The 17,500-nt window shown below is 48.3% G+C and overlaps 1 protein-coding gene across 1 annotated transcript in view; it reads left to right on the top strand.

Annotated features, from left to right (window-relative positions):
• Positions 1 to 17,500, top strand: part of cnksr2a (connector enhancer of kinase suppressor of Ras 2a) — a gene marked incomplete at both ends in the record, with an annotated part of 86,185 nt that overhangs the window by 21,058 nt on the left and 47,627 nt on the right. The window contains 2 exons of the mRNA XM_084325634.1: positions 360 to 523; positions 12,702 to 12,904. Of these exons, the coding sequence (XP_084181760.1) occupies positions 360 to 523; positions 12,702 to 12,904 (367 nt within the window). The remainder of the gene's footprint in view (positions 1 to 359; positions 524 to 12,701; positions 12,905 to 17,500) is intronic.

Here is a 17,500-nt window from a genome sequence, read left to right as displayed (position 1 = left end):
TTTACTGTTTGCTGTTACTCTCTCCATTATACATTATAAAACAGAAAAGCCATAAATAACTTTATTTGTATGAATGTGTGTGTGTGTGTGTGTGTGTGTGTGTGTGTGTGTGTGTGTGTGTGTGTGTGTGTGTGTGTGTGTGTGTGTGTGTGTGTGTGTGTGTGTGTGTGCATGCGCGTGTGCATGCGCGTGTGTGTGCGCGTGCGTAATTCCGTACATCCGTAATGGGTAACCATGCTTGGTGGCTTCCTTCAGAAGCATCATTCGCCCTCTATTAATATTTGAATCCTCTGTATACGCAATATATGATCTGTGATCTCAAATTAAGTATTTAAAACATGTGTTTCTTTGTGTCCCAGGCCTGGACGACTGCCTGCAGCAGTACGTGTGTGTGTTTGAGCGTGGAGGCGTGTGTGGAGAGAGGCTGTTGAGGATCAGCCATGCGGAGCTGGAGGAGCTGGCCGTGTCTCGTATCGGACACCAGGAGCTCATCCTGGAGGCTGTGGACCTGCTCTGCGCCCTGGTGAGTATGGGGAGAGATTCATCCGCCAGCCTTAGATTTTCACCGGTCAGTGGAATAACTTTTTTCACACTATTGTCCTGCAAATGAATGGACCTCTTGAAATCAGGCGTCTGCTATTTGTGTATGCCAAAGCATAAAAGTCCTTGTGAAGACAGAGATGTGTTCTTAATTTCCCAGGAAATACTGGTTACCCATTCCAAAAAAAAAATATAATAATAATAGTAGTGGATAAAAACAAAGATTTGTTTAGTGTGGTTTGTGAAACTGGTTTGTTTCAGTGAACTGCATTCGGTTGAAAAAATCAGAATCAGTATTAGTTTATTTGACTATTAGCAAACAATTCAATTCAATTTAAATGTTACATTTGAAAGTGTGAACAAGTGCTGTTCCATATTTCTCAGAATGCATGATAAAATGCTTTTCTTCACCTCAAGGTCACAATTCCTGCGTTAATAGCCAAATAGTAATATAAGTGCCATGCTAAATATATTGAGTCAGATTTTTTTTCTACCAAATTTGGGCATAGTTCATTATGATCGCAATGATCAATTAGTTGACCAATCAACTAAGAGTGGGCAGCCGTAGAGTTTGTTGACACCTGCCGTTGTATCAACAATCTGAACTATTTGTTATGGTTTGTAACCGACCCCAATCGCACAACACAAGACAGGTATGAGAGTAAGCCAAGAACTGGGCATTTATTGAAAACAACAGAAAACGGCACTGTCCCTTTAAGGGAGAACACAAATTACAGGAAAACATGAACTTGGGAAAATAGGCACAGTGCCTTTAAGAGGCGAGCTGGCTAAGGGGAAGGCTAAGGGAAGGCTAACGGACTGGGCCAGGGCAAGGGACAAGGCAGGAACAGGGAGGACTAGGAGGACTGGACAGGGAGGACTAGGAGGACTGGACAAGGAGGACTAGGAGGACTAGAAGGACTGGACAGGGAGGACTAGGAGGACTAGAGAGGGGAAACAGGGACAGAGGCCCGCGGAGGCGGGCTGGGGACAGGGAGGACTAGGAGGACTAGAAGGACTGGACAGGGAGGACTAGGAGGACTAGAATGGGGAAACAGGGACAGAGGCCCGCGGAGGCGGGCTGGGGACAGGGAGGACTAGGAGGACAGGACAGGGATGACTAGGAGGACTAGGAGGAACTGGACAGGGACAGAGAGAAACAGAGTCAAGGCCTTGGACAGGGCGAGGGCTGGAGCTGCTTACAGGGAGGAGTAGGAGGGCGCAGGCTCGGAGAGCGCATCTGGCGCGGAGGTCTGAGTGGTGCGCGTCTGCTTGGAGTACGCGCCGGTACGGAGGGCGCATCTGGCGCGGAGGTCTGAGTGGTGCGCGTCTGCTTGGAGTACGCGCCGGTACGGAGAGCGCATCTGGCGCGGAGTCTGGATGCGCGTCTGGAGTGCGTCTGGATGCGCGTCTGGGGTGAAGAGCGCGTCTGGCTCGGAGGTCTGGATGCGCGTCTGGAGTGCGTCTGGATGCGCGTCTGGATGCGCGTCTGGAGTGAAGAGCGCGTCAGGCTCGGAGGTCTGGATGCGCGTCTGGAGTGCGTCTGGATGCGCGTCTGGATGCGCGTCTGGAGTGAAGAGCGCGTCAGGCTCGGAGGTCTGGATGCGCGTCTGGATGCGCGTCTGAAGTGAAGAGCGCGTCTGGCTCGGAGGTCTCGATGCACGTCTGGATGCGCGTCTGGAGTGAAGAGCGCGTCTGCTGCGCGGAGGTCTGAAGTGGAACACTGGAATACCTCCCGTAGAGGATTAGAGAGCGCAGTACAATGTCTCCCTCCAGGCAAACGGCGACAGGTGGCCAAAGCTTGCACCTCGTCTCACGCCGGAGATAAAACAGCATACAGACAGAAACAGAAACTCCCGTAGGAGCCTACAGACAGAGAACCTCCCGAAGGAGCTTGGTGATAGAGATATGATACGGAACGACCCGACCCGGACTGAGGGGAAGAGCGAGGTACTTAAAGCCCACAGGGGTGCTAATTAGAATACACATCAGGTGCGTGATGGTAATTGATACTCGAACTAGAAGTGTGTGTTCGGCACCAGACCAATCAAACACATAATGACAGGTAGTCCAAGGGTGTGGCTGCTGAAGAGCAAACGAGAGTAAACGAACGCGAGGGTGGGGGCTAGTGAGGTGAGGAGACAGGGAATTAAAGGTCAAGGGAAAGGCGAACCTCACACTATTCATTAGCAACGAGTCTGTATGTTGTTTGAGACTATACGTATTTATTTGTATTTATTTATTTTAAAGAGATGACATTGCACTCCTCCTCCCCAAAATAAGAACAAGACTTATAGTATAACAATGCTGTAAGCGGTTAATCAATGTATAAAACAGGTTACTTTTTTTTGCAAATTCACAAGAAAACGACTAGTGTCCTAGTTATATAAAGCAAGTGTAGCCAGTTATTGCTAATCATTTGATTATTAAGCTGAATGAGTAGGAGCAAATTACAAAGCAAATTATTACATCTCATCTAGCTACAATGATAAATGAAGAAGCTAACATTAAAGGGGCATATCTCCTGTACTGTATGTTGGCCATACATAACTCAAATACAATGGAGCTGAATGGCACTGGTAGGTCTGGCACTCAAAGCACCAAACAAGTACATTTGAAAAACCTAACAGCGTCACTTTCCAGAAATCATGACATGGTTACTGAAGACCATTCAAAGACCATGTTGTGAACTGTTTCATTGAGAATTGTGGGTGAAAATAAGCTTGCTATCTGCTATACCCCTTTGACATCCAAACTGGAGCTTTAGCATAGCCTCTTTGAACGAAAGTAGAAAAAGATTAGCTTATCGCTAATTGCAGTTAGCATAGCTAACATCAGTCAATGTTTGCTACTCAATATTTAAGTTGGCTTTCATGAATTCATCTGAATGCCATGCTCGTGATTCCCTGCACTGTATGGTTTGTGAAAGCCGTTGTTCAAGACAACATGTGTAGCCTAAATATTGACTAGCTAATAATTAACTTAATTGCGGTTAGCGATATGCTAATGTTTATCCACTTATGTTATCAAATATGATATGACAAAGCTCCTGTGTGTTGGTGGTGAATGTAATTTGGTTTCTGACATACAAAACGACAGACACATCTCTATCCCATTCACTTCCATGACTTGAATGAATTCTTGTCATGGCAGAGCTTGCTCTGCTGGCTGGCTCGGATAACTTTTAGTGTAACGTCAGTGAAATGCTTGGTCTACTTTTGTAGGGACAGATATGGACAGACCATCACAGATGGCTTCAAGCCCTTAAGGCTTACACTGTCATGAAAACAAGTTATTGAATTCAGTCGTTTGTTTTGTGTGTTATTCCATCCCTTGAGAAGATACCCTGCACAAGGACACCACACTGAGTCGTATGAGTGGTCTTTCTACAAATTAATTCTTAACAATAGTTGTGTTGAAAGAACAAGATGTGTGCTGCCTGCCACAAACTAATCTAACAGGCTTCTTCTCAACAACATGTGATGGCTTGAGTGAGTATCATGCAGTAGTTATTTATTTATAGAAAGACCTCAACATTCACGTGCTAGCCTTAAAGGGGCATTATGCAGATTTTTTACCTGAATCCTATGACTCTGTTGTGAGGACAACATGTGATACTTGGACATAAACCTTGACAACGTGTTCTGTGTCTTGAGAGCTTAGTTGCATCAGGCCCCCTCAGGCAGAGAGCAGACCCCTATTACATAGATTTTCTTTGTTTTGCAATAATAAAGAGTAATCTTTAGGTAAAAACTACTAGACCATCATGGGTTCGAGTCCCTGTGATCATAAATCACAAAAGCTAAAGTTAAAATGATGTGTATCAGTGACAATCAACCCGTAAACAAAGAGGCCTAATAATTCATTCAGCTCCGGGGATTAGCCATGGCCATATTCTCGCATTGCCACGCTTTAAAATATAGGACTGAGTCACCTTGTTTGTAGAGCTATAACTATATTCTATATTATAGCTATGGATACAATACTATGGGCCATTTGACATCACCTATCTATCGTTCAATATGTGAGAAAGAATACATTTTACATATACATTTCCATACGTTCCTGTGTTATACCATGGTGAATATAAGTATGGTTTTAGAGCGGTCTAGGGTAATTCATGAAATCCTGAGTTAAAGCCCTATACGTTGATTCCACTATAGACGTTGCCATTTCTTGCCTGTATACGCTATTATCCCGAAATTAAATCTACATCATAGCTATTATGTTCCATCATGAATGCATGAAAGGGGGGGGGGGGGCATTTCTGATTATTTAGTCATAATAGTAGCGGCATTCGCATTGAACACTAAAAACGGTTATCAGCCCGATCGGTATTAAAGCATTGCAGGATCAAGCTAAAATTGATGTCAAATCCTCCTTACCTGTGACCGGGAGTATTCCAAAGAATAATATTCCAATTGTTTGTTCGCCATCTGGTATATCCAATGTCCATTTGGTCGATGGCATAATCCACCACAACATATGGATCGGAGATATTTGACACGCTTCGATGGAACCGGCAGAACGGCTGCCCTCGCCCGACAAGGAAACATGAAACCGGAGACCTGTGGCCATCCCACAGAGAAAGATGCAAGGGTATAAAGGGTGTTCGATACCGCCGTCTAGCGTGATGCGGCCAATATTGCACTTTTACATTCTCATGTTTCCCTATGTTAACCCTGAGTCCGTGTGCCTGTAATGAATAGAAATATCGAATAAAATAAATAACGATCAAATAACGAGTATACTCGTTGTTGGCGTTCAACGATTGGCGCCCAATAACGAGAATACTCGTCGTTGGCAGTGAATGAGTTAAGATGTTATAGATCCTAATATGAAAAACTATGTGATTTAATATTCTATGCCTTACCTTGACTTTGTCTATTTTGCTGCTATCTATTATACATTTTTTGAGAATTTTCTGTTATGGTTTGACACCGACCCCAAACGCAAACGGCACAGAGAGAGTAGTTTCAGAGTTAGCCAAAATCAAGGGCTTGTTTATTTACTGAGTAAACAGAAAGAATTTGGTGGAGAACAGAACAAACTGGGAAACAGGCATGTGAGGAATGTTTGCTGCTCTGCAGCTTCTCCCGGGGGGTTATGTTTGTGAAATCTGTCCGTGACGTCTGAGCCGCTCTGCAGAATCCTCCCAGCATATACTCCGGGGTGGTGGCGGATAGGGAGAGAGAGAGTCCGAGTTAGCTCAGTGCACAATTGGAAACTGACAGGTGAACAGGTGAAGTGACTTGTCCAAACAGATAAATCCAAGTGACAGAATCTTCGGTGTGAACACACAGTGAGCAATGTCCAAACAATAAATCCAAGTGACAGAATCTTCGGTGTGAAACACACAGTGAGCAATGTCCAAACAATAATAAATCCAAAGTGAATATCCAAACAGGCAAAAAGGGTGAGAACAGTCTGAACGAAAAACAGGATCTCTTCAGTGCTTTAACACACACAAAAAACGATTGAATCCAAAAGACTGTCTTGCAAAAACTCACCAGAGCGCTGTGCGTGAAGCGAGCGGATCAAACAGGGCGAGCGCTTCGTAACGGGGAAGCAGGTTCTCCAAACGGAATACTCCTCAAGAGTCCTGGGAGGCAAAGCACAGGGAAAGCAGCGACGGAAGGAAACGGCAAATGCAGAGAATATTTCAGAACGATCCAACATCAATAAATGGGGAATCAGGGTATATAAAGCCAAGGGGTGCTTAATGACAAGCTGTGACAGCTGCGGGATGAGATTGACCATTGCTCCAGAAGCTTGTGGTTGGGGGAGCACCAATCAAACGGCATCTACAGGAAGAAGCGTGTGGAGAGGAGAATGCAATTAATTAACCGAAATATCTTAAAGGAACAGAGCGAGTGGGTGAGCAGCGGACAAAAACCTCACAGTACCCCCCCCTCCACGGGAGCCACCCGGCGACCAGGCCGACCCGGCTCGCCCGGATGGGCACGATGGAAGTCTGTGATCAGGCCGGGATCCACGATGAGCTGTCGGGAGACCCAGCTCCGTTCCTCCGGGCCGTAACCCTCCCAGTCCACCAGGTACTGGAACCCCCGACCCCGCCGTTGAACGCCCATCAACCGGCGGACCTGCCACTGGGGGTGACCGTCCACCATCTCGGGAGGTGGTGGATCAGGAGCTGGAGGCATCAGGGGACTGAGGGAGACAGGCTTAACCCGGGACACATGGAAAACGGGGTGAATGTGCATGGACGCAGGAAGTTTAAGACGCAGAGCCGCCGGACTGAGTACCTTCAGAACCTCGAAAGGTCCGACGAACCGGGGGTTAAGTTTCTTGGCCGAGGACCGAAGCGGGAGGTCCCTCGCGGAAAGCCACACCCTCTGCCCAGGGTGGTACGTCGGCGCAGGAACCCGGCGCCGGTCAGCCCCACGACAGGCGCGCTCAGATGTCCGGAGCAGCGCGGTCCTGGTGATCTCCCAGACCCGTCGGCAGCGGTCGAGGTGGTCCTGCACGGAGGGAACTGCCACCTCCGTCTCCTGTGCAGGGAAAAGAGGGGGTTGGTAGCCCAAGGATACCTCAAAAGGTGAGAGGCCGGTGGCGGAACTGACCATGGAGTTGATGGAGTACTCGACCCAGGGAAGGAAACGGCTCCAAGAAGCTGGTCTCTCGGCTGCCACACACCGAAGAGCAGACTCCACGCTCTGGTTCATCCTCTCCGTTTGTCCGTTAGTCTGGGGATGATAACCAGAGGAAAGACTGACCGTCGCCCCCAATCCCTTGCAAAAAGCCCGCCATACCTGGGAGGTGAACTGGGGCCCCCGGTCCGAGACGATGTCCTGGGGAAAACCATGGAGGCGAAACACGTGGTGTGTCAGGAGGTCCGCCGTCTCGGCCGCCGAGGGAAGCTTGGAAAGGGCCACGAGGTGAACCCCCTTGCTGAACCGATCCACCACGGTCAGAAGGCAAGTGTTCCCCTGGGAGGAGGGAAGACCTGTGACGAAGTCCAGCGCCACATGTGACCAAGGACGGCTCGGAACGGGAAGTGGCTGTAACAGCCCGGAGGGTGCCTGGTGGGAGGCCTTGCTGCGGGCGGGGACGAAGAGACGATGAATCGGTACGTTGCTTGGAGCGCGATGGAAGCGTAGGGCACGCCTTACCACCCCCTCGATGCCCAAGGTGACGGCTCCTACCACCCTGGCCTCCGGGAGGATGGGAGTCGGGTCCTCAGTGGGTGGAGCCCCCTTGGAGTGCAACCGGGACAGGGAGTCGGCCTTCGTGTTGCGGGAACCAGGACGAAACGTCAGCGAGAAGTCGAACCGACTGAGGAAGCTGGCCCATCTTGCCTGCCGACCGTTTAGGCGCTTGGAAGCACGGATGTACGTCAGGTTCTTGTGGTCCGTCCAGATGGTAAACGGCTCCTCGGCCCCCTCAAGCCAATGACGCCACTCCTCCAAAGCAGCCACGACCGCCAGCAGCTCCCGATTGCCGATGTCGTAGTTCCTCTTGGCAGGGAGGAACCGACGCGAGTAGAAGGCGCACGGATGTACCTTCTGGTCCGTTGCCGAACGCTGGGATAAGACAGCTCCCAGTCCAGTATCCGAGGCGTCCACCTCAACGATGAACTGTCTCTTGGGGTCTGGGTGGAGCAAGATCGGGGCGGAAGTGAACCTCTTCTTGAGGGAGCGGAACGCAGCACACGCCGCTGGGGACCAGTCGAACGGCAGGGCGGAAGAGGTTAGTCTGGTAAGCGGTTCCGCCACTTGACTGTAGTTCCGGATGAACCTTCGGTAGAAGTTGGCGAACCCGAGGAAACTCTGTAACTCCTTCCGAGAGGTGGGTTCAGGCCATTCCTCCACTGCTTGGATCTTGCGAGGATCAGCTCGGGTCAAGCCCTTCTCCACGATGAAGCCCAGGTAATCGACGGAGTCGGAGTGGAATCGGCACTTCTCCGCCTTGACGAAGAGCCGATTGTGGAGGAGGCGCTCCAGCACACGGCGGACATGCTGGATGTGCTCCTCGAGGGTCTTGGAGAAGATGAGGATGTCGTCCAGGTACACTACCACAAACTCCTCCAGCATGTCACGAAGGACGTCGTTCATGAGCGCCTGGAATACCGCTGGAGCGTTGGTGAGGCCGAACGGCATCACCAGGTACTCGTAGTGGCCCCTGGGAGTCTTGAAGGCGGTCTTCCATTCATCGCCCTCACGGATACGGACTAGATGGTAGGCACTCCGGAGGTCCAGCTTGGTAAAGACGGTAGCCTGGGTGAGAGGCTCGAAGGTGGAGTTCATGAGAGGTAGAGGGTATTTGTTCTTAATGGTGATCTCGTTGAGCTGGCGATAGTCGATGCAGGGTCGAAGGTCCCCGTCCTTCTTCCCAACAAAGAAGAAACCGGCCGCCACCGGGGAGGAGGAAGGCCGAATGAGTCCTGCTTCCAAGGACTCAGAGATGTATTGATCCATCGCCGCCTTCTCCGGAACGGTCAGACTGTAGAGGCGGCTGCCGGGAAGGGGAGCCCCTTGGCGGAGGTCGATGGCACAGTCGTACGGACGGTGGGGTGGAAGGGCCTGAGCCCTGGACTTACTGAAAACCTCCATGAGGTCGTGGTACTCGGGGGGTATGGTCGAAAAGTCTGGAGGCGGCTCACCAACGGACCTCCGGGGCGGGGGACAGGACGCCGCCTGTAGACACTGGGCATGACAGGAGGAGCTCCAGCCCTTGATGGTACCGGAGGACCAGGCGATGTGGGGCTCGTGCAGCGCGAGCCAGGGCCGACCCAGGACTACTGTGACAAGAGGGGATCTGGTGATAAGGAACTGGAGTCTCTCAACGTGGTTTCCAGCAATGGTCAGCATGACAGGGCAGGTGCGTTGAGAGATGTCGGCCAGGCGGTGTTGGTCCAATGCGAATATCTCCAAAGGCCTCACTAGGTCCTCAAGTGGAATGTTGGCCCGGGTAGCAAACTCGAAGTCGAGGAAACTCTCGTCTGCCCCCGAGTCAATGAGTGCCTCCACCGTGGCCCGTTGGTCCGCCCAGGCCAGGGTGACGCTCATCAGATGGCCAGGTGGTGCACGGCTCTGGGAATGAGAAAAACGGCTCACCAGGATCTCCCGGGGTCCCGGCGAGCCTGGTCTTTTGGCCGGGTGGGGCAGTTGGCGATTCGGTGTCCCTCCCGACCGCAGTAGAGGCAGAGACCGGACCTGAACCTCGCCTCCCGTTCAGCTTGGCTCAGATGAGAACGTCCCAGCTGCATGGGTTCCTCCTCGGGTACCGAACGGGAGGGGAAAAAACCACCAGTCGTGTTGGGGGCAGGGCGACCAGCAGTACCGTCACGAGTACGGGGGGTTCGGAGTACCTCAGGAGGTCCCTGTCGGGTTCTCTCACGTCTTCTCTCCTGGAGGCGTCCGTCGATGCGAATGGCGAGGCTGAACAGGTCCTCGAGGGACTCAGGTTCCTCCCGGGTCGCGAGCTGGTCCCTGACTGCGTCACTGAGCCCCCTCATGAAGGTAAGACGAAGTGCTTGGTCGTTCCAACCGCTCTCCACCGCCGCCAGTCTGAACTCCAGCACGTAGTCGGTAACCCCGCCGCTGCCCTGCCGGAAGGTACCCAACCGGGCTCCAGGGTCCAGACCACGGGCTGGATGGTGGAACACCCTGCGGAGCTCAGCCACGAAGTCTGGATAGGAGAAACAGAAGTCTGCCTCCATTGCCCAGAAGGAAGTGACCCACTGGGCTGCCCGGCCTGAGAGCAAGTTAGTCATATAGGCCACTTGGGCTCCTCTTGAAGTAAAACGACTGGGTTGATGACGAAAAACCAACTCACATTGCATGATGAATGTGGCACAATCCTCGAAGTTGCCGTCGAACAGCCGTGGTTCGGAGAGACGGGGCTCCCGAGGTGCGGGATCGGGAAGCGCGGGGCCTGCCAGGGCTGCGGGGGATGCTCCAGCCAATGTTCCTGAAGGAAGTGGGGGTACAAGCAAGGCGTTAACGGTGTCACTCAGCGTGTGTAGATGGAGGAGAATACTTGATTGCTGGCCTGCCAGAGCGGCCAGGGACCCCTGAATAGGCTGGACCTGCTCCCTGAGTTCCTGTACAGCAGCCGCAGCCCTGTCTAGTTGGTGACTGTGATCCTTGGTTAACTCGATCTGGCCAGCTAGTGCTGTTCTGACTCTCTCTGTGTCGGCTGGGGTCGTCATATTGGTTGGATCGTAATGTTATGGTTTGACACCGACCCCAAACGCAAACGGCACAGAGAGAGTAGTTTCAGAGTTAGCCAAAATCAAGGGCTTGTTTATTTACTGAGTAAACAGAAAGAATTTGGTGGAGAACAGAACAAACTGGGAAACAGGCATGTGAGGAATGTTTGCTGCTCTGCAGCTTCTCCCGGGGGGTTACGTTTGTGAAATCTGTCCGTGACGTCTGAGCCGCTCTGCAGAATCCTCCCAGCATATACTCCGGGGTGGTGGCGGATAGGGAGAGAGAGAGTCCGAGTTAGCTCAGTGCACAATTGGAAACTGACAGGTGAACAGGTGAAGTGACTTGTCCAAACAGATAAATCCAAGTGACAGAATCTCCGGTGTGAACACACAGTGAGCAATGTCCAAACAATAAATCCAAGTGACAGAATCTTCGGTGTGAAACACACAGTGAGCAATGTCCAAACAATAATAAATCCAAAGTGAATATCCAAACAGGCAAAAAGGGTGAGAACAGTCTGAACGAAAAACAGGATCTCTTCAGTGCTTTAACACACACAAAAAACGATTGAATCCAAAAGACTGTCTTGCAAAAACTCACCAGAGCGCTGTGCGTGAAGCGAGCGGATCAAACAGGGCGAGCGCTTCGTAACGGGGAAGCAGGTTCTCCAAACGGAATACTCCTCGAGAGTCCTGGGAGGCAAAGCACAGGGAAAGCAGCGACGGAAGGAAACGGCAAATGCAGAGAATATTTCAGAACGATCCAACATCAATAAATGGGGAATCAGGGTATATAAAGCCAAGGGGTGCTTAATGACAAGCTGTGACAGCTGCGGGATGAGATTGACCATTGCTCCAGAAGCGTGTGTTTGGGGGAGCACCAATCAAACGGCATCTACAGGAAGAAGCGTGTGGAGAGGAGAATGCAATTAATTAACCGAAATATCTTAAAGGAACAGAGCGAGTGGGTGAGCAGCGGACAAAAACCTCACATTTTCTTTCTTTTCTTTTACATGAAATATAAAAACATGACAACACACAATACAATAATAATAATGGACAGGACTTCACAGGACAATAATAGTACTAACAATAACAATAATGACAATAGAATAACAAAAAGAATAAATACAGAACATAAAAATCAAAAATTTTATTATATTATTACAGACACCACAAATGACATCCCCTCCCCCACTCCCACCCATTTTATGTCTGTACTTTATGCATTGCTCTTGATCTGCCAATTTTGTGCTAATTTTACGAGTCTTTTTTTACTGCTGTGAAGCACTTTGAGCTGCAATTTTTGTATGAAAGGTGCTATACAAATAACCTTTATTATTACATGGCGTTTTCACATTCGCCGAAATGCTTGCTTGTGATTGGTCAATAGCCCTCCGACAGCGGTCATTATTTTTCAATAATGACCGCTGTTTTTTCAATAATGACCGCAGTGCGCAGCTGTTCGCAATCAAGCCCACTGACACACACTGTTTCAGTGCAATTAGACACTCGGTGTTCTGCTGCCGGCGATGACAGGGGGCGGAGCGACGAGCGGAGCCAGAACGCAGGCAGAACCAGTGTTGCGAGTCGATGTAAAATGAATTAGGTATATTGTTAGTAAGTTAGCCATGTAATAAGCGGGATAATGTATAGCCTACTCGGTCATTGTCGCAAAATTATTGACCTTCACTACGTTTAAAACACCTCGGCGCGGCGCCTCTGTATTTTAAACTCCGTGTCGGTCAATTATTTTGCGACAATGACCTCGTAGCCATACATTATCCCTTACTTATTATTATTATTATTATTAGAGAACTGCAGACATTATTTCCTCGACTGTAACCCATGGTTAAAAATAGGTGAAATGGTCATTTAAGCTTTAAATTCATTGGAATAGTGAACTAGGATTATGCTACCTAGCATGCCGTTACTCCTCCATCTGACGTACTGTTGGTTCTGTGTCTTTTCTCATGATCTCTGGTAGAACTCTGGCTTGGAGACGGAGAGCGTGAGAACTCTGGCCCACAAGCTGGGCGCCTCAGCAAAAAACCTACAGAACTTTATCTCTGGCCGGCGCCGGAGCAGCCAATCAGAGAGCAGAACTTCGCGGCGGCTTCCCAACGACCTCCTGACCTCCGTGGTCGACCTCATCACCGCTGCCAAGAGCCTACTGGCCTGGCTAGACAGGTAGTGCTATGCACGGATGTGCACGCGCACACACACACACACACACACACACACACACACACACACACACACACACACACACACACACACACACACACACACACACACACACACACACACACGCGCGCGCGCACTGGTTGTTTTCATACCATGGTTATTGCTTCTTGTGAGTGATGTTATCGTTTTCCTTCTCACTCCATCTCTGTCTGTCTCTTTCCTCTTATCTGTCACTTCTTTTTATTTATGAGGCGACATGATTTGAACACAACACAACACAACACAACACAACACAACACAACACAACACACATATCAGATATACAAGTAAAAAGACACCAGTCCTTGAAATGCCATACACCCACATCTGTCCTCATAGACACACATAGGCACACAAGCACACACACACTTATGTAAGCGAGCAATGAGCATCACACATTTGCACACTCTCCCACGCTCTATGCTGTTATGGTGATGTGACATTGAGAAAAGGTACGATTTAGCAGAGTCGTTGCACTGTGTGCTTGATGCACAATCTGTGATACATCAATAACATTAAGTAGGACAGGGTTGGCTTGGTACAGCTTTGTTGTTAAAAATCACTGCATGCAATTGATAATCTATGTATCTGTGTTTTGGGAGTAATGCATTATAGGCTACCTAACAGGGTTACTATAATATGATTGTAATACTAACAATATATATTTAGATAAAGGGGCACTTCACAATATTTTTCTCACATAATCTCACACATATCCCAGGCTCTAAACAGTTTTGCACACATTTGTTTAGTTTGACAGTTATTGAGAGTTAATACATTTATAAAATAGTACATTTAACACCAGCTCAATGTGTATTTAACCCCTTAAGCCCGATTGGCCCGGTACCGGGTTGAGATTTATTTCACGTCATAAATAGATCAATACAGTCAGTATTGTAATTAATGTTGCGTTTCTTTTTCAAATGTAGCCAAGAGTAAAGACCCTAACCCTATCAAAACAGCAGTCAAAGTGTATATTTTCAGCACTATATTTGTTTACCAATGACTTTAAGTAGGGATGTCCGATATTATCGGCCTACCGATATTATCGGCCGATGTTGGCATTCAAATGTAATATCTAAAATTATTCTATTGTCTATTATTCTATTGTCATTATTGTTATTGTTAGTACTATAATTTTTTTTTTTTTTTTTTTTTTTTTAACATTTATTTAACCTTTATTTACCCAGGCAAGCAAGTAAGAACACATTCTTATTATTATTTATTGTCAAAAGTATGCATAATGTTAATTAATATAATGTGTTAATTCCACGACAAGAGATATGTAATGTTAATTACCTGAAATTATTCCGTTTTTTTGGGGGGAAACCCTGCATATCGGTATCGGTTGATATCGGTATCGGAAATTAAGAGTTGGACAATATCGGTATATCGGATATCGGTAAAAAAGCCAATATCGAACATCCCTAATTTTAAGTGTTATTAGCTAAATATGAGCTTATAAAAATCTCTGCGCATTGCATCAGAAACTGGATGATTTAGACGCGAGGAAATGACGCCATCCTAAGAAAGAGGAGACCAGGGCTTTCGATGGACATAGAAATTTCATAAAACTACACTACCCAGCTCACACCAGCCGCTGTCAAAGCTGCAGCTGGCTGACGCGAAAAGAAAATATTGACGTTGTTTTCGTGATTATATCTCACAGATCAAACAAACCTTGAACGTTATTGCCATAAAATACAAGTATATTGTTTCTTAACCTTTCTGTGAACGTCTAGAAAAAAAACGCATCACAATCTAGTGAAAAATGTACACAAGTACAAAAGTAACTGTACTTACAGTTTCATCCACGGTCTTTGCTGCCTGTAACGGGCGCCTGGTGGTAATAAATCCAGATTTAACTCTGCCATTGGAAAGAGGAGATCTGACCCGATCCATAGATGTATGACTTGGCCATAATAAGGTCATTTATAGGCCTGATATTCTATTCTATATTCATATTTCAAATAGCATGTGTCCGGATGGCAAAATTCTGTACTGTATCTACAAAATGAATAGTTATTATAACATGTTATTTCAGGTAGAGGTATAGATAATGAATTGTTAGAATGTGTTCTGTGAGGTAGAGGTATAGATAATGAATAGTTAGAATGTGTTATGTGAGGTACTGTAGTAGGTAATGAATAGTTAGGGGGTGCACTTCCAGTTCTAACCCATATAGATTTCACATTACTGTTACTATACAGTAGGCGGTGATTGTATTGACTTACCGTCCAAGGCGTCCTCTTGGTTGTTAACGGTGGCAGTGCTTTAGCCGTTCCCCCCACAAGCTTGTTCTTTTTGTTATTGATTGCTCGGTTTTAAATGTGTGGCTATTCAGTGTTCATTTGTAGTCTTAGTTTGAGGATTGGAAGAGTTAGTCGAGTCAGATAGTCGTGATGACCTGCTTACCGAGAAGGAATCTCAAGCAACAGTTGGTTTTCTGGTGGTAAAATTGTGATGGTTTATGAATATGATCGATCCTGTTGTTGTTTTTCTTGAGTGGTTGATTTGAGTGGTTTTCTGTCTTAGATGCAGTGATTGGCTCAGAGCGTACCATGGGCTGAGCTGTCCTGGATGCAGTGATTGGCTCAGAGCGTACCATGGGCTGAGCTGTCCAGTGATGCAGTGATTGGCTCAGAGCGTACCATGGGCTGAGCTGTCCAGTGATGCAGTGATTGGCTCAGAGCGTACCATGGGCTGAGCTGTCCAGTGATGCAGTGATTGGCACAGAGCGTACCATGCCATGGGCTGAGCTGTCCAGTGATGCAGTGACTGGCTCAGAGCGTACCATGGGCTGAGCTGTCCAGTAATGCAGTGACTGGCTCAGAGCGTACCATGGGCTGAGCTGTCCTGGATCCAGTGATTGGCTCAGAGCGTACCATGGGCTGAGCTGTCCTGGATTTTTATTTTATTTAAAATTTTTATTTATTATTTACCCAGGGTAGGTTCGCTGAGCGGATGCTCTTTTTCAGGAACGACCTGCTTCACATTCACACAGTTCCATTCACACCTTGGAGCTGCCCAGTACAACCACAGTCTGCCACTGTGGAATAATATATTGACCCCCAACTTTCATGTAAAGACACCCCCCTCCCTTCTTCTTTGTTCCCTATCCTCTCTAACTACTTGTATATATTTGATCTATCTGGCTAATAAACCTTGTTATTAACCGGATCCACAGAGTGAGTAAGTCATTTGACTCAATTCTTACTATTTTTTTTTAATCTACTTTTTCTCCCATTTTTCTATTTTTCTCCCATCCCAATTTCGTATCGTCCAATTATACCCTCCCCTGTCTCGAACGCTGTTAGGCCATGCCTCCCACAAGCCGGCTGCAATGTGGACGAAGCCTTACATCACGTGTCCCCTCCGGTACTCGAGGAAGCAGCAGTCGCATCTTTTCACCTGCACAGCGCAATCTCTCAGCGTCGTGGGTCTGCGTTTTTGGAGGGCACGCCGCCCCCGTCGCTTCCTGATTCTGCTGCGCAGGCGCACCAACCGACCTGTAGGAGTCGCTGTCCACAACGTCCGATCCCCACCCATCAGCTTCCCACCCCCTAATACTGCCAATTGTATTAGTATGAACGACCAGCCAAGCTGATAGCAATGCGGAGAGCTGGGCTCGAACCCAGCGTCTCCTGCATTGGTGGTGAGCGCCTTGCCCACTGCACCACCTAGCCGCCCACTCAATTCCTACTATTGATATATCCTACACCACTGAAGCAGTTGGGGGTTAAGTGCCTTGCTCAAGGACACTTCAGCGGTTGGTGTTAAGGGGATAGGAGAGAGTTATTAATTGACTTTCCCCTGCCCAGAATATTTCCTGCCGGTCCGGGGGATCGAACCAGCGACCTTCCGGTCACAAACCCGCTTCTCTAACCATTAGGCCACCGCTGCCCCTGGATGCAGTGATTGGCTCAGAGTGTACCATGGGCTGAGCTGTCCATTGATGGGATGGTGGTCTCAGCGTTGGTTTTAGGGTTGAAGCCTGATGGTTAGCAAGCAGTCTGTGTAGCCTCAGGACCTGAGTATATATAGCACACAGCCTCAATACCAATGACCCAAATCTCACACACACACACACACACACACACACACACACACACACACACACACACACACACACACACACACACACACACACACACACACACACACACATACACACACACACACACACACACACACACACACACACACACACACACACACACACACACACACACACACACACATACACACACATTCTGTTCACCAGGGGCTGTGGCCGAATTTGAATCTGGGTCTTGAGGACCATGTATTGAGAGGGCTGTTTAAGTATGCATAATGTATTGCCTACAGTATTTTTTTTTTATCCACTTTTTCTCCCATTTTCTATATTTTCTCCCATCCCAATTTCGTATCATCCAATTCAACCCTCCCCTGTCACGAACGCTGTTTCTTCTCCCACAAGCCGGCTGCAATGTGGACTAAGTCATACATAGCACAAGTCCCCTCCGGTACTTGAGGTAACAGCAGTCGCATCTTTTCACCTGCGCAGCTCGATCTCTGTGG

Source organism: Notolepis coatsorum (assembly GCF_963971535.1).
Source record: "Notolepis coatsorum genome assembly, chromosome: 12".
NCBI lineage: Eukaryota > Metazoa > Chordata > Actinopteri > Aulopiformes > Paralepididae > Notolepis > Notolepis coatsorum.
The sequence above is the reverse complement of the archived record's forward strand: the minus strand, read 5'-3'. Positions and strand labels throughout refer to the sequence as shown.